The following is an 18,087-nucleotide window of genomic DNA, read 5'->3' as shown; positions in this document are numbered from 1 at the left end:
ACCATTTCAATTAGCTCTTGAGCCTCTGCAGGCGTCTTCTTCAGATGAAGAGATCCTCCAGCAGAGCTATCCAAAGACATCTTGGATAGTTCAGAGAGACCATCATAGAAAATACCTATGATGCTCCATTCAGAAAGCATGTCTGAGGGACATCTTCTGATTAATTGTTTGTGTCTTTTCCAAGCTTCATAGAGGGATTCTCCATCCTTCTGTCTGAAGGTTTGGACTTCCACTCTAAGCTTACTCCATCTTTGTGGTGGAAAGAACTTTGCCAAGAAGGCATTGACTAGCTTTTCCCAAGAGTCCAGGCTTTCTTTGGGTTGAGAATCCAACCATATTCTAGCTCTGTCTCTTACAGCAAAAGGGAATAGCATCAGTCTATAGACCTCAGGGTTAACCCCATTAGTCTTGACTGTGTCACAGATTTGCAAGAATTCAGCTAAAAACTGATGAGGATCTTCCATTGGAAGTCCATGGAACTTGCAATTCTGTTGCATTAGAGAAACTAATTGAGGCTTAAGCTCAAAGTTGTTTGCTCCAATGGCAGGGATAGAGATGCTTCTCCCATAGAAATCAGGAGTAGGTGCAGTGAAGTCACCCAGCACCTTCCTTGCATTGTTGGCATTGTTGTTGTTTTCGGCTGCCATGTGTTCTTCTTCCTTGAAGAGTTCGGTCAGGTCCTCTAAAGAGAGTTGTGCTTTGGCTTCTCTTAGCTTTCTCTTCAGGGTCCTCTCAGGTTCAGGATCAGCTTCAACAAGAATGCCTTTGTCTCTGCTCCTGCTCATATGAAAGAGAAGAGAAAAAGAAAATGTGGAATCCTCTATGTCACAGTATAGAGATTCCTTGAAGTGTCAGAGGAACAAAGAAATAGAAAGAAGAAGGAGAAGAAGAATTCGAACTTTAATTAGATAAGGTTCGAATTGTGCATTTAGAAGGAGTGGTACTCCATAAATAGTAGGATGTGAGAAGGAGGGAAGAGAATTTTCGAAAATTCATTTAAAAGATTTTGAAAACATTTTGAAAATTTGATTGATAATTTTCGAAAATTAAAAGTGAAAAAGAAATCAAGTGATTTTTGAAAAAGATTTTGAAATTAGAAATTAAAAAGATTTGATTGAAAACTATTTTGAAAAAGATGAGGTTAAAAAGATTTGATTGAAAAGTTATGGTTTTAAAAAGATGTGATTGAGAAGTTATGATTTGAAAACAATTTGAAAAGATATGATTTGAAAACAATTTGAAAAGATATGATTTTAAAAATTAATGACTTGCCTAACAAGAAAAGATATGATTCAAACATAAAACCTTACTCAACAGAAAAGGCAAAAAATGTTCAATCAAATCATTGATTGTTAGTAAGTATCTTTGAAAAAGGAAAGAAATTGATTTTGAAAACATTTGATTGAAAAGATATGATTTAAAAAAGATTTGATTTTGAAAAACTTTGAAAACTTGAAAAAAATTGATTTTGAAAACAAAATCTTCCCCCTAGCACCATCCTGGCGTTAAACGCCCAGAATGGCATACATTCTGGCGTTTAACGCCCAAAATGCTACCTCTTTGGGCGTTAAACGCCCAACCAGGTGCCCTGGCTGGCGTTTAAACGCCAGTCTGCCTTCTTCACTGAGCATTTTTGAATGCTCAGCTTTTTCTGTATAATTCCTCTGCAGTATGTTCTGAATCTTCAATTCTTTGTATCATTGACTCGAAAAGACATAGATTAAAAATATTTTTGGATTTTTAATAATCAAAATGCAACAAGAATCAAATAACAATGCATGCAAGACACCAAACTTAGCAATTTGTGTACTACTGACACTAACAATATGAGAATGCATATGAGACACACAAAATACTCCAAGTCAATAGAATTCAAAGATTAGAACACAAAAATCATCAAGGATTACTTGAGGATCCTTAAGATACATGAATGAATGCATGCAGTTGACACCAAACTTAAGATGAGACACTAGACTTAAACAAGAAACATCAAATATTTTTGGTTTTTTTTATTTTTGTAATTTTTTTGTATTTTTCGAAAATTAAGTGGGAAAAGATATCAAAATTCTTAATGAGAATTCCAGGAATCAGTGCAATGCTAGTCTAAGACTCCGGTCCAGGAATTAGACATGGCTTCACAGCCAGCCAAGCTTTCAAAGAAAGCTTCGGTCCAAAACACTAGACATGACCAAAGGTCAGCCAAATCTTAGCAGATCACTGCTCTAAGAGCAAAATTGATGAGAATCAACACGCTCTTGTGGTGATAAGTTGAAACCTCGGTCTAATCAGATTAGACATGGCTTCTCAGCCAGCCAGATTTCAACAAATCATCATGAAACTCTAGAATTCACCTTCAAGAATTTCGAAAAAAAAATACCTAATCTAAGCAACAAGATGAACCGTCAGTTGTCCAAACTAGAACAATCCCAGGCATTGTTACCAAAAGCTTGCTCAAAACTTGAACAATCCCCGGCAACGGCGCCAAAAACTTGATGCGCGAAATTGTGAACAATACTTTTTCACAACTCTCATAATCCCCGGTAATGGCTCCAAAAACGTGGTAGCTCAATACCATGGCATTACACAACTTCGCACAACTAACCAGCAAGTGCACTGGGTCGTCCAAGTAATACCTTACGTGAGTAAGGGTCGATCCCACGGAGATTGTTAGCATTGAAGCAAGCTATGGTCATCTTGTAAATCTTAGTCAGGCAGACTCAAATGTGTATGATGATGAATGAAAATAATATAGAATATAAAGATAGTGATACTTATGTATATCATTGGTGTAAGAGCTTCAGACAAGTGTATGAAGATGCCTTCCCTTCCGTCTCTCTGCTTTCCTACTGCCTTCATCCAATCCTTCTTACTCCTTTCCATGGCAAGCTCGTGTAGGGTTTCACTGTTGTCAGCAGCTACCTCCCATCCTCTCAGTGAAAGCGATTGCATATGTCCTGTCACGGCATAGCGGAATTCAGCTGTCGGTTCTCAGTCAGGCCGGAATAATATCCATTGATACTTTTGCGTCTGTCACTAACGCCCTAGCCTGCTAGGAGTTTGAAGCACGTCACAGTCATTCAGTCATTGAATCCTACTCAGAATACCACAGACAAGGTTAGACCTTCCGGATTCTCTTGAATGCTGCCATCAGTTCTTGCCTATACCACGAAGACTCTGATCTCACGGAATGGTTGGCTCGTTTGTCAGGCGAGCACTCGGTTGTCAGGCGATCAACCATGCATCGTGCAATCGGGAATCCAAGAGATATTCACTAAGCCTCAGATGCTTGTAGAACAAGAATGGTTGTCAGTCACCTTGTTCATGGGTGAGAATGGTGATGGGCGTCAATCATCACCTTCATCATGTTGAAGAACAAGTGATATCTTGGACAAAGAACAAGCGGAATTGAATGGAAGAACAATAGTAATTGCATTAATACTCGAGGTACAGCAGAGCTCCACACCTTAATCTATGGTGTGTAGAAACTCCACCGTTGAAAATACATAAGAACAAGGTCTAGGCATGGCCGAATGGCCAGCCTCCCAAAAGAGGGTTCAATCATCAAAACATGATCAAAAGCTCTCTAATACAATAGTAAAAGGTCCTACTTATAGAAAACTAGTACATAGATGAGTAAATGACAGAAAAATCCACTTCCGGGCCCACTTGGTGTGTGCTTGGGCTGAGCAATGAAGCAATTTCGTGTAGAGACTCTCCTTGGAGTTAAACGCCAGCTTTAGTGCCAGTTTGGGCGTTTAACTCCCAATTAGGTGCCAGTTCCGGCGTTTAACGCTGGAATTTCTTGAGGTGACTTTGAACGCCGGTTTGGGCCATCAAATCTTGGGCAAAGTATGGACTATTATATATTGCTGGAAAGCCCAGGATGTCTACTTTCCAACGCCGTTGAGAGCGCGCCAATTGGGTTTCTGTAGCTCCAGAAAATCCACTTCGAGTGCAGGGAGGTCAGAATCCAACAGCATCTGCAATCCTTTTGAGTCTCTGGATCAGATTTTTGCTCAGGTCCCTCAATTTCAGCCAGAAAATACCTGAAATCACAGAAAAACACACAAACTCATAGTAAAGTCCAGAAAAGTGAATTTTAACTAAAAACTAATAAAAATATACTAAAAACTAACTAAAAGATACTGAAAACATACTAAAAACAATGCCAAAAAGCATACAAATTATCCGCTCATCAATAGTGAAGGTTGTGGATGATCAATCTGGATCGTTGATTAGATTTAATTCTAACCATTCATTGAAGAGGTGGATGGCTATAAATAAGGGTGAGCTAGAGTTTGGGTGTGTGAGTCATTTATAACAAGCACTTAAGTAATAAAGTATTCTTTCCACCAAAGCTTTCTTTCTCTTGTATTCTCTTGCGTTCTTAGCTTTCTTGCTAAGTATTGAGAGTTAGACTAACTTGGTCTTAGGTCAAGAGGTTGAGTAAGTCCGAGTGTCGGCATAGTAGCGTTGGAGTGTGTCCAAAACCGTGACGATTTAGCATCAGAGCAAGGCTCGAAAGGAAGCACAAGTAGTTTGTGGGTATGACTTCTACTATAACCATGGAGCATGTTGAGTCTCAAAGGGGAAGGGATGCTATTCCTTCTCAATGGGGAGGCAAGAAGGCCCATTCTTCATGTGAGCTTAGAAATAAGGACTCTAACTTTCTAGAAAAGAGAGTTTCTATGTTGGAGAATATTCTATCTACTATGGATGAATGCTTCCAAAGGATAAAACACGACAAGGAGACCCTCGAGATTCACGTGTTGGAAAAAATTAGATGCTTTCAAAGAAAGCATGCTCCAAATAAAAAGAGAAGCTAGAGAATTCCTTAAAACTATTCGAGAAGGTTCGAGTTTGGTTTGAGGGGGCGAGATCCCAACCAACCATTATAAAGAAGACGACAAGAATTGATCTCCCAAAGCCGGAGGAGTTCAAGAACGCAATGGACGCTCAAGAGGTGAAGAACTTTTTATGGCAAATGAAAATATACTTTGAAGGTCAAGGGCTGGTCGAAGAAGCAATAAAGGCATGCACTACAACTCTCTATCTTTCTGATAATGCTACTTTGTGGCGGATGAGAAAATGTGTAGATATGAAAAATGGACTTGCAACATAGCCACATGGGAAGATTTTAAAAGGGCGTTGAAAAGATAATTCTTCCTTGAGAATGTGGTCTATGAAGTAAGGAAGAAGTTGAGGGAGTTAAAGCACAAGAGTACGATTAGCGACTACGTAAAGGAGTTCACTCCTCTTACGCTTCAAATCCTTAACTTAGCATCAGAGGATGCATTGTTCTTCTTTATCGATGGACTCTAACTTTGGACAAAGCAAGAATTACAAAGAAGGAATGCTAAAGATGTTGATAAAGCTATTGTAGTGGTTGAATTGCTCACCGAGTATCATCGAGAAGACTCTAAACCCAAATCTTCTTCCAAGCCTAATTCTACTAAAGGTGGAGGGAGATAAAGGGAAGAGTTACTCAACAAAGAAAGAAGGGAAGTACTAAAAAAGAGTACGAAAAAAGAAGAAAGCTTTCGTACCCAAAGGAGAATGTTTCGTGTGCAAGGGACCATACCAAATGAAGGACTGTCCCATGTTAGAGACTCTGACATCTATCACCGAAGAACAGGAGGCTCAATCACAAGTGACTGAATGTGTTGGATATGTCCAACTCATGAATACTGTGAAAGGCAAAGAGACAAGCCCTACAGAAAAGAAAGACTTGATGTATTTTAAAGCCTTTATCAATAGAAACCCATTATGATTATGATCGACACTGGTGCTATACACAACTTTATCACGCCTGATGAAGCAAAGAAACTTGGGTTGAAGATCACCGAAAAGAATGGCTAGTTCAAACTTGTGATACCAAAAGTGAACCTCTTAAGGGAGTAGCAAAAGTGGTCTCTACAGTCTCTAAAGTTTGAGAACCACCGATACTCTCCAACGTGCAACTCAAGAAAGGGTTCAAGAAGGGAGAGATTACATATTTGGCTCTATTATAAGAAAAGTCAACATCTGAAAGAGAAGATGTTCCTCACGAAATCAAGGAAGTACTTGAAGAAAATAAGGATGTGATGCTTCCCAAGTTGTCGAAGCAACTACCACCTAGGAGGAAGGTGGATCACAAGATTAAATTAGAGTTAGGAGCAAAACTGCATACATCAGCACCTTATAGGATGGCGTTGCCAGAACTTGTAGAGTTGAAAAAGTAACTCAAGGATCTGTTAGATGCTGGATGCATCCGTCCATTGGAGACTAAATTGGCAGCCATTTCTATCGTTGAAGGAGACATTAAATGCATCATTAAGAAAAGGGTTACATCATGATCCATTAGCCAAGAAATTAGTGGAGTTGGCTAAAGAAGGTAAGATCAAAAGATTTTTGTTAGAAGACGACATTTTTTACACTAAAGGAGAAGACTATACGTTCTTAAATGGAAAAATCTAAGAAGAAAGTTGGTGAGAGAATGCCACGATATCAAGTGGGCTGGTCACCAAGGTTAGCAAAGGACCTTGACACTCATTGAATCTTCTTATTATTGGACTCAAATGAGAGATGCAGTGGAGAGCTATATAAAGACTTGTCTTGTGTACCAATAAGATAAGATTGAAAATAAGGCACCAAGTGAGTTGTTGGAACCTCTGCCTCCATCAGGGTGATCATGAAAAAGTATTTCTCTAGATTTCATCTCTGTCTTACCAAAGTCCGAGGGGTCATTACGAAAGGTCCATAAGGACTTAATCTGCAAATACGAAAGGGCCATTTGAGATTATTGGGCACATTGGGGAGGTTGCTTACAAAGTACAACTCCCTCCCTCTATGAATATCCATCATGTCTTCCATTCCATGTGAGTATGCTTATATTATATCATGGACATCGAGAGAAACCAAGTAGAGGTGACTCGAATCGTGTTCTGCCCCTAGTGATTAGATCATTTGATAAGGAAATCAAAGAGATCTTAGCTAATCACATTGTGAGACGTAGGGGAGTACCACCAAGTATCTAATAATTGATCAAGTGGAAAGGGCTCTTGATAACCAAAGCTAGCTGGAAAGCTCGTGAAGATCTATGGCAATTTCAAGAACACCTATAGCGCATGAACAGAACGCGACGATGACGTCTGCACAATAGTTGATGGAGAATGTCACCGTAAATTTTGGAAGGTTAAATTTAACGGTGTTTGTATAGTTTTCTATAGTGTTTGAGAATACTCTAGATGATTTTTGAAACGTTCTAAAATGTCCTAAAAGGTCTAGAAGGTCATAAAGTATTCTAGAGTGTAGATGTATACAGAAGTATAAAGAGTAGTATGGAATAATCTAGAAGTATTTAGAGAAATATGGTATGATAAATATTTGTAGTGAAAGTCCTAGATGATCAATCTAGACCGTTGATTAGATTTAATTCTAACCATCCATTGAGGAGATGGATGGCTATAAATAGGGATGAGAGTTAGAATTTGGGTGCAAGAGTCATTTGTAACAAACACTTGAGTAATATAGTGTTTTTTCCACCAAAGCTTTCTTTCTCTTGTATTATCTTCCGTTCTGATCTTTTTTACTAAGTATTGAGGATTAAGGTGACAGGTGACTTGATCTTAATTCAAGAAATTGAATAAGTCCAAGTGTTAGTACGTAGTATTGGAATATGTTTAAAATCGTGACAACGTACATACATAATTATATATTTTCTAACATTTTTTAACAATATTAGTTAGGGCACTTGCTCCCATAATTTATTAAATAGATCCGTCTCTAAGTATAAGACGATTTTATATTATTATTATTATTATTATTATTATTATTATTATTTGTAGTGTTTTTAAGTTAATAGTTATTAAATCAAAGGCTAAGGGAATTATTTTTTGTTCATTAGTAGTTTAAAAATAATTAAATAAAAATAAAACTTTTGTATGCTTATATATTAATAATTATAAGGTAACTATTCACAAAAAATTAGTTAAAAAGTATTAGATTATTTAAATATTTAACTTAATTATTTACATAATACATATTTATATCGCAACTATTATTTTTCTATTAAGATTTCGTTATGTGAATAATAATTTAATTATAATTATTACTCCAATTTTTTAATAGGTTTATAACCAATATAATTAATAACCTCACAAATTTGACTCCAAATGAAATAATTGAAAGCAAAATCCTAATTGAATAAACCTCTTTGACTTTTATACAAAAAATAATTGAAGAAAAAAAAGCAAAAAATGGAACACAGAAATTCAAATTTAAATTTAAAATATAAAAAAACTTAAATACTTAATCACTAAACGTTGGTCTCACTTGTAATTTTGATTTTTTTTTTTGTGACAATTGTAATTTTGATTTGTGTATTTTTGTATTGGATATAATAAATTAAATATAAAAATAGAAATTAAATCTTAAATATTTTTTTAAGAACTAAATCTTATATAATTTGAGTTGATCGAGAGAGTGTAATTAATTTATTTATCTGTTTAAATAAATATCAAAAATTTATCTCGTACATATAATAATCTATTAACCATCAATAATTTTTAAATAAAATTCACATCTACAGTAAATTAATCTTTTCTCTATAAAACATTGGATACCGTGGGGCCAAAAAAAAAAATTTAAATCCTAATCATAGATATTAGATAGACAAATATAACAATAATAGATTAAGTATTAACAATGAAAAAGGTTGAGTTGTTGCTAGTTGCTACTCTCGAAAACCCCAAGACAATCTTCTCTTTTTAGTTTTTATTTTATCTAATAGTATAGGGTAGCTCTTTTTCTATTTCAGTACCTTTGTAAAAATGAATTAGGGTTTCATCTCGCATTTTGCTTTCTTCATTCACCACACTGTCACTCCGCAAACGCAGAGAGAGCTCTTCCTTAACCCTTCTCCCCCATTCTGATCTTTTCCCGCCACTTGGTGCCTCGGATTTTGAATACTAGCCGTTGGATCTACCATTTTTTTGTATTTGAACCAAAAAATTTGTTGACCGTTGCTCTCGCCGGAGTGAACGGGAAATGTCTGCAACGGAAGCGGAGAAGAAGGCCACCGAGGGAGAGAACGAGGTCGTCAAAGGTGGAGAGCTCTTGTTCTGTGGCGGCACGTGCTGGGATGTCGTTGGTCGTCGCAAAGGCTCCGTCGACGGTAACCTCGTCTCTCCCACGCGCCTCCGTCCTCTTGTTGGCGTTGACATTCGCTTCGTTGCCTCTGGTTGCAGTAAGTTACTTTCTTACCACTCCTTTTATATTTTCGCTCAAACTCACTCCTCGTTCGTTTTAAATTTACTGTTACTTTAATCTTGTTACTTACTGTTTTGTTAATTCTTTCTCTTCTTCTTCTTATCATTATCTTTGAATGAATGCAGCTTCTTGTCATTGTGTAGCACTTGACGTTGAAGGGCGTTGCTATACATGGGGTCGAAATGAGGTGAGGATATGATATTTTAAATTTCATGATTTGTTTTTGGGTCTTGAGTGCCCAAGGATACTACAAGGGCGTTACCATTGCTATGATGATTGATGAAAAGAATTTTTTTTTTTTTTTTCAGAAAGGGCAACTGGGTCATGGAGACACCATTCAGCGTGATAGGCCTACCGTGGTATCTGAACTTTCCAAGTTAGTTGATGATACCTTGCTTCCTCTCCTTTTGGTTATAATGGTTCTTTATTTAGTGTTATATGTGGTTATAAGCTTGAACTAGAATGATACTAAGTCTTCTCTTGCATGGGGTAACGATATCGTTCCTTGGGTTGTTAATAGGCGTATAGTGAGGTTTGGGAAGATTTGAGGAATACTTTGAGGAAGGAAACTATATTCTTACTCTATAATTTTAAAAACAATGCTGAGTTTAGTGTTTGTCAAGCACATTTTCTGCATAAAGGTTAATTTTGTATCTACATTTGCAGTTTTTTTTTCCTGTCAATATTTATGGTTATGCTAAAATTTGTTGACGTTTGAGATGAAGATACAAAATTGTCAAAGCTGGAGCAGGGAGGAACCATACAGTGGTTGTGACAGAGGATGGAAATTCACTAGCCTTTGGATGGAACAAGCATGGACAGCTAGGTTCGGGTTCTGCTAAAAATGGTAGGTAGAGTGTTTTTAGTGTATTATGCTAAAAGTCTGCATTTTTTTATGCCAGCTATTGTTTGTTTGTTAGTGTGTTCCATGCTCCATAGTTACCATATCCTTTGTAGCTTGTAGAGAAAAATGGTTGCAGTTACTTATATTCATCCTGGTGGTAGTTTTTATTTGCACTTGTTGCTACTGTTTGTATAGTTGTATTTTGTAGCATGTCTATTTTCTTCCAGTTACGCCAAGGTGAAGATGATATTTGATCCCAAACTGCACAGAGTTGCCCTTCTAGTTTTAGCTTATGCATTTCTGTTTTGTTTATGAATATTCAGAATCACCATCTCACTGAGAGCGGTAATCTGATTTTCTTCCTTGCTTCACTGTGCAGAAATTGAGTCATCTCCTGTTCGCTGTCTTGTGTCTGAAGTAAACTATACTACTTGTGGCGGTGACTTCACTGTTTGGTTGTCATCTGTTGAAGGATCTTCTATACTGTATGGTTTATGAAAATTGCATCCTTTTTATTTATTCTGTACTAGCATACATGATGATTCTCCTTTTTTGCTCGTTTTGGGACACCCATTTCAAACATTTCCTTGTTTTATTTCCCAGGACTGCAGGACTTCCACAGTATGGACAGCTTGGACATGGAACAGATAATGAGGTATGCTAGATTTGTGTGTCGTTACTTTGGTTTTAACACATGGACACAGGTCACTGTAATCAAGTGGTTGAATACTTCTGTTTGTTCTACCAATGGTATGCAATATATAAGGCTCAAATTGCAATTGTGTTTGTGTATCACATCTTTCCGGTGACTGACAACCATGCACTTGCAACATAGCATTTAATGTTAAACTTTTTCTTTTCTCTACTCAAAAGTTAAAATCTTTGTTATCATCCCCCCACAGCTTCTGCTTATCCTAGTAAATGTTTGCATGAAAGGTGCAACAAAGAACAGAAAGCTTTACATATTTTGCATTTGCTTGCAGTATAATTCCAAGGACAGCTCTGTGAAACTGGTGTATGAACCCCAGCCACGTCCTCGGGCAATTGCTTCTCTGTCTGGGGAAACAATTGTCAAAGTGGCATGTGGGACAAATCACACAGGTGCTTGTTTTCCCATTCTTGATCTCAATTATTTAACCTTTTCTTTCATCTACTCATTATTTCTTTTTGAATGTTTAGTGGCGGTGGATAAGAATGGCTTTGTCTACACGTGAGTAATTCTTTACTTTCTTAGTTCAGTATCTTAGCTCTGTAAAACAAGTTATAACTGTTGATTATTCATTTGTGCAGCTGGGGATTTGGTGGTTATGGAAGGTTTGTGCAGAATTTCCAGATTGGTTGTCAGTGTTCTATAAAATACAAAGAAATCACAACAATCAGATGATTCAATTCAAATTGGTTTTATTTATTTATTTATTTTGTTCTTCACTTTTATTTTGTTTTAGTTTACAAGTAAGTTTATGAATATGTTCAGGCTAGGACATAGGGAGCAGAAGGACGAGTGGACCCCTCGTCGCATTGATGTCTTTCAGAATAGAAATGTTTTGCCTCCCGATGCAGTTATTTCGGCTGGTTCTGTGAATTCTGCGTGTACTGCAGGTATGCTTGACACAAACTCAATTCCCTTCCTTGTCTTTTTTGTGTGTGTGTGTGTGTGTGTGTGTGTGTGTGTGTGTGTGTGTGTGTATAAATGGATCATCTGTCAGATATCTCTTTATACGAGTCATTAAGCCTTGTTCAATTATGGCTACATCATACTGATTAATGATAGGTCATATGGCATTGGCAGTGTGAGCATTTACAAGTTACAAGATTTAAGGCTTGTTTTTGAAAAGTGACAGGCAATGTTATTACTTATAGTACTGCACCCTTTTGGACGGCTTCAGTATTACAAGTTTACAACATTGTTATTATATGTATTGAGCTTACACACACACATATATTAAAACCGGTCTAAAATGGAATGCTGCTTCAGCATATTTGAAATGATTGGTTACTTTCCAGAGTCGGTTTTTGTTTAGTGTCGTTAATATGTATTTCAGGTGGAGGGCAGTTGTACATGTGGGGGAAAATAAAAAACACTGGTGATGACTGGATGTATCCAAAGCCTCTAATGGATTTAAGGTTGTGATTTTTTAAGTCATGTTTGAATGATATATGGTATATAAAATCCATATATATGGGTTCTTATATCTCTCGTTTACTCGGACCATTATATTCTGTGTTTGCTTTGGTGGATAGTGGCTGGAATTTACGATGCATGGATTCAGGCAATATGCACCATTTTGTTGGGGCTGATTCCTCATGTATAAGTTGGGGCCATGCTCAATACGGAGAGCTTGGATATGGGCCTACTGGACAGAAGTATGTTTTTATGAAAATTCCCCCCGTGCATTATCTTTATATCCATTTCTTCATAATTTTTTTTTTCCTTTTTTCTAATCCTGCCTTTATTTACCCTTTAGGTCTTCAGCTGTCCCCAAAAAGGTTGATATACTTGAGGGCATGCATGTTTTGAGGTAAGCAGTAAGGCTTGGTTCTTTACTCCTTTTTATCTATCTCACTATCTCTTGGAACTGCTTCATATTCTATATTTACTCTCTGGAAGTCAACAATCAACTGGTTGTCTTCTGTCTTGTAATTACCTTTAGCTGCCAAAATGCTGAAATTGCAAAGAAATATTTAGTGCATGAAACTTCATAATAAAAAAAGGCTGCATATGGATGATATGATGCCTTATTAAATGAAGGTATATGGTTTGTTTTCTTTTTATTTCTAGTCAATGTCTTCAGTTTCCATTAATAATTAATAGGGCTAGAATGCCACTTTATTTTCATTATGTTTCCTATTTTCAAGTTTATATGAAGGCAAAAAAAGATTGAAAATCGAGCAGCGTTTTAGTTACTGTTAAACCGAATAAAAATATACCAGATACCCTTTGTGATTATGATATAAATAACCAACGAAATGAGAAATGATCCTAATGTATTCCTATTTTCCAAACAGTGTTGCTTGTGGTATGGGTCATTCAATGGTTATTGTTGATAGGACAAATGTTGCTGATCGACTTGACCAGGTAGCTTAGAAGCTAATTATTTTGTGATTACTATACTAAGTTCTCCAAGGATTGAATGAATATTGCTGTGCTTTAGTCTCTTTATTGATGATGCTTAAATCAGAAATTATTGTTCAGGAGTTTGTGTTATTTATCCACACTACATGGCACTTTGAATAAATTTTAGAGAATTAATGAATGTTATGTCCTATACATTTTTTTGTTATCCCTAGCCCCTCCTAAATTTATACTTAGTTTGTTTATGAATGAGATGCATCAGGTTTCTGTTAGCTTTTCTGTCCTCTAGATTGCTTGTCTGATTTAGTTAATATTTTTAGAAGTTCTATTCTTTTTCACATACTTATTTTTCTGCAGCTTGATATCTATGATGGCAAAGCTTTTGGTGAAGGTATGCTACTTACAATAATTCAAGTTTGTCTTGGGTGTCCCGTATGTATTTCTTCCCAAACCCGGGGGTTAATAAAACTTTTCATATCTCGAATGCATCACAAAATATGATCTAGTGGATGGATTCAAAGGGGAAATTGTTTTCCCTCTTCTTTGGTCCCGTTTTTGTGTCCTGATCATAGGGTGTCAGGGATTTTCCTGAAATATCTTAGTTGGATTTTAAAACAATATGGTTGAGGTATAAAATGCTGCTCATTTATCTGTGTTCTTGATCAGAAAATGAGGCTACAATCAAAATTCCAGTGGCTAAACAGAGTGCAAAAAAGGGTGCCAAGGGGGCTGAAAATTCAAAGAAAAGGAAGAAATCCAAAGATTCCTCTGACTCAGAAGAGGATGTTGAAGAAAATGATAATAGTGAGGATGAAGCTAACGGTGCGGCCGAGGTAAAAAGGTCACGTGGTGGAAATAGTTCTGGTAGAGGCCGGGGTAAGGCTAAGGCATCCAAAAAGTCAGGTTCTGGCAGAGGGTGTGGTGGTGCTCCAGCATCGAACAAGAATAGTACTAAAGACCCACCAGTGAAATCCGGCAAGAGAGGGCGACCCCGAAAGTCTTGAATTGGGTTTTGGCTGGAAATTTTGTTCTCTACACAGAGAATTGTAATAGTAATTCATTGGCCGATTCTCTCACTAAAATTTCTGCTATTTTGAAATCTGGTCCCTCTTAAGTATTTCTTATCTAATGCAAATTTTTAAACTACGTCTAAGATTTGCTGATCGTTTTTAGGTGCAGAGGATGTATTTTATACTTTTGTGAAGGGAATAGTGGCTTAGGTTTGTATTGGTCTTTTGCTAATTTACCTGATTGGTGACTTGGTTAGATGTTTTGCTGATGAAACTCGAGGTCAGTTGAACTGTTCTAATTTTTAAGCCGATATGGTACTATCTTCGAGAAATTCTATGTACTTCTGTAATAGCAAAAAGATATATATGATTAATTTGTTCCTGAGAGGATCTTATCGTTACATCATAGCTAAAAGAATTTGGTTTCCCTTCAACTTTGCCTATTATAATGATGGGAAAGCTAATAGTCATAATCCATTAACTATATTTGGATGTGGAGACAAATTTAGGTAATGGAATTAGCTGTCTTAATATCTAGGAAACTTTGGTTTCTCTTCTGAGGAACCACGAGACACTTTCATTTTGTATGTCAAATCTTTTGATTTGGAGCCGTAAGTAGACGATGCCCCTTGTCTGGCCTAAACCAATCATTGTGGTTTGGAAGCAAGAACCGACTTGTCTTATTCTAACCCAGTTACCCAAATAAGGCATGGTTATGTGGGACATTATATCATTTTTTATTTGATGCTGCTTGACAGTTACTCAATTATTTATTTATTTTATTATATTTTCTCTTTTTTAAAATTATTTTGTAGTGATAACTGATAAATGAATAGGGCTTCAGCTTTTTTTTTTTTTTGGATATTGGAACATTAAGAGTGTTTTGCGTTATTTCGGTGTAATACGCTTATATAGGAAAGTTTAGTGTTAGAAAAAATCGTAACTGACCATTTCAATAAAAGACAAATATTAGATGAAATCGTGATCTATAATTTCATGTGGGACAAAATTTATCAGATTAGAAAAGTCATTACCAACGATTTAAAAAATAAAAATCTTTTATAATAAACTAATAGCTAGATTACTATAAGGTATCAATTATAAAGCAAAAGATTGATTTGTGCTAGCCAAGTGTTATCAAGTGACAAGTGTTATAGTCACCAAAAAAAGTGACAAGTGTTATGTTTTGGAATAGGAAAACATAACTTGGACTAATATTAATATATATCACTATCTTTTCCAATCCCTTGAAATTAAATATCCAAAAAATTGTAAAGGTTTCGTGATTTAACTAAAAGGCAAAGTAAAACCTTTCCAATGAACTAGGTTAGGGCGGTGGCGGAAGAACGTACCCACCGTCAGGGACTTAGGAGCTAGGAAAGTGAAGCTTCACGCTCTCCAACCATTCACAATTTCTCATTCGTCTGCTTGACACCGGGTTTCGGAGATTCAATCTTTCTTGGTTTCCTAGTCTATGTCCAAAAGTCTTAGCCAAATCCAGTGCTTGTCCTGGTTCCACCCTCTTTGACTCGTTCATAACTAGTCCAGGTGGAGTTCTCGAGGACTTTCATCCATACATATGCTAATTGGAATAATTCAAGTTAGATACAAATTGTTACTAACGATTTGTTTATTGTTATTATTATTATTATTTTCAAATTGTTGGTAACGATTTCATCTAACATTAGTCTTTTATTGAAATTGTTAGTCGCGATTTCTTCTGATATTAAATTCTTCCATATCAACGTATTACACCAAAATAACATAATATTAATGTAAAACTCGCTTAATGTTCCAATATCAAATAAATAAATAAATTGCGAGAAGGATCATCTTTTCTTCTTAGTGTGTATATAAAAATTACACTAGTTCCGTTATGACTATGTCAGCAAACCCTATTATCGTACTGCGTAAGCACATGTGACATGTCAACACTTGACCAATACAAAAGAGCACATGCGAACACGTATCCTATTCTAACGGTTACTACTTGTAGTGAGTAAAGTGATTATGTGTTACGTGAAGTTGAAGCATGAGAGGATGCTATGGATCCAAAGGCTTGTGTGCTGTGCTGCTCACTGATTGTTAATGATTCATGGAGGCAGCATGTGAAACATGTCAGGGGCCATAGCCCTTTTGAACTGAGACCAAGCCACATAACACATAACACAACACAAACTTTGGTTTTTGAATGAATGAGTACTGTCTCTTCATAATGAGTGAAATTTTGTTAACGAATAACAAATTTATGGCTGGCTTTCTGCGTTGGATCCCATGTGATACTGGGCTCTACCACAACTGCACACTCACTATTAATTGGGTTTAAATGGGTGGCCACCCATGTTCCGTTGTACCTAAATGTAATTTGATTGCTGAACTGAAACAAAGAAAAAGTAAAAGAGGAGTTGCATACTAGTATTACTAACTACTAACTACTAACTAGTGATGTTATGGATAAGAAAAATGGAACCTTTGTGTGTGAAAGGTTTACACCCAACCAAATTGAAGTTTTTTTTCTTTTTTTTTTTTGTAAATCAGTATTTTTTTATAAAAGATTAGTGTCCACTTCTAGAAAGTGCGAGAGAGCAATTGCTGGAAAAAGAAAAGGAGAAGTAGGAGTATCAGGGAAAGAAATAACGAACTTGCATTGTTCTCATCCGTGTGTCATTGCTGTAAAAGAGATGGTTACGTCATTTGCTTTTGTCGCGTCCGTTTGTCCATACAACGATTTTGAAATGGGGAATGCTAGGGGGACAATGATTTTATTGAACAATATGAATAACCACCAATCAAATAAAGACACACTACACCTCCAAATTAACCTTCTAAATTTTAATATTAAAATAACCATCCGTACACTAATAAAATGAACATCCGATATATCTATTGTTTACATTGTTTAATATTTTCATTGTTCACCTATATTTTTCCTTTTGAAATTAATGTGTTGGGATATTGCATGGAGTTGAAGTGGCTTAGTTGAATGAGACATTGTTTTTGTTTATAAAACTTTTGGGGTAATCGTAGACTGAAAAATAATTTTTAAAAATATAAATATAAATAAATGTTGAAATAATTTAAAAGTGTGACAATAATGATAAAAATATTGACAAACGATTTTTGAATTTATCAACAACTTATATATTTGATTTGAGTTTTGTAAACAAAATTAATTTAAATTAAAGAGTAAACATCCAACTCGATCCTTGTCTATTTTAAAATAAGACAAGGCAATTTCTGTCAATAAATTACACCCGATCCGATCTTTGTTCCTGATAAAAGTGAGACAAGGCGGCCCATCCGTTATAACTTCTCACTAAAATTGACGGAAAAGTCTTACGTGGCATTCACCGGCACTGATGTGGAGGGTTACTTAGAGTTAAGTGCCATGTTGGCGTAGAGAGAATGAACATGAGTCAATTTGTCCTCCTCCATTCTTCAAAAACAATGTCATTTCTGATTTTTTTATTGAAACACAGCCTAATTTTAGTGGGTGATTGCACACTAAGCCTCTTCCTACGTTCTGCGGTGCAAAATTGGAGACAACCTTAAGACAAGATGAACTTGTGAATTGGAGGTGATAATTCGAGTTGCAACATGAACTCAAGTGAGAGCGTTGGAGTTCTGAGGAGGAAGAGATGGTTCTTTCCAAAGTGCTATTGCGGGTCTCATGCTATTCTATTCATGTCTAGGACTGAAAACAATCTGGATAGATTATTCTTTCGTTGTTCTTATTTCAAGGTATGTTAGGTTTAATAATGTTTAGGTTCAGTTTTGTACTCAATGTTAGTTTCACAAACTTAATTCATATTGTAGACTGCAGAAGTTCATTGCTCATTCTTTACGTGGCTAGATGATTATGTTGCTTCATTTAATGAGTATGCTAGGAAGACAATGTCAAAGGGAGTATT

General features: G+C 36.2%; 1 protein-coding gene across 1 annotated transcript; it reads left to right on the top strand.

Moving 5' to 3' along the window:
• The first annotated feature begins 8,754 nt into the window (after positions 1 to 8,754).
• On the top strand, positions 8,755 to 14,563 carry LOC130944995 (uncharacterized). The gene is made up of 16 exons (XM_057873627.1): positions 8,755 to 9,226; positions 9,375 to 9,436; positions 9,558 to 9,625; positions 9,975 to 10,096; positions 10,473 to 10,578; positions 10,697 to 10,748; positions 11,077 to 11,194; positions 11,273 to 11,303; positions 11,384 to 11,407; positions 11,568 to 11,692; positions 12,136 to 12,217; positions 12,335 to 12,457; positions 12,559 to 12,612; positions 13,100 to 13,169; positions 13,524 to 13,557; positions 13,833 to 14,563. The coding sequence occupies exons 1-16, from the start codon at positions 9,028 to 9,030 to the stop codon at positions 14,168 to 14,170; spliced, it is 1,608 nt and encodes a 535-aa protein (XP_057729610.1). The 5' UTR covers positions 8,755 to 9,027; the 3' UTR covers positions 14,171 to 14,563.
• The last annotated feature ends 3,524 nt before the right edge of the window (positions 14,564 to 18,087 follow it).

The sequence above is a fragment of the Arachis stenosperma genome, chromosome 8 (genome assembly GCF_014773155.1).
Source record: "Arachis stenosperma cultivar V10309 chromosome 8, arast.V10309.gnm1.PFL2, whole genome shotgun sequence".
Taxonomy (NCBI): Eukaryota; Viridiplantae; Streptophyta; class Magnoliopsida; order Fabales; family Fabaceae; genus Arachis; species Arachis stenosperma.
Note: the sequence above shows the minus strand (reverse complement) of the source record. Positions and strands in the feature narration are given on the sequence as shown.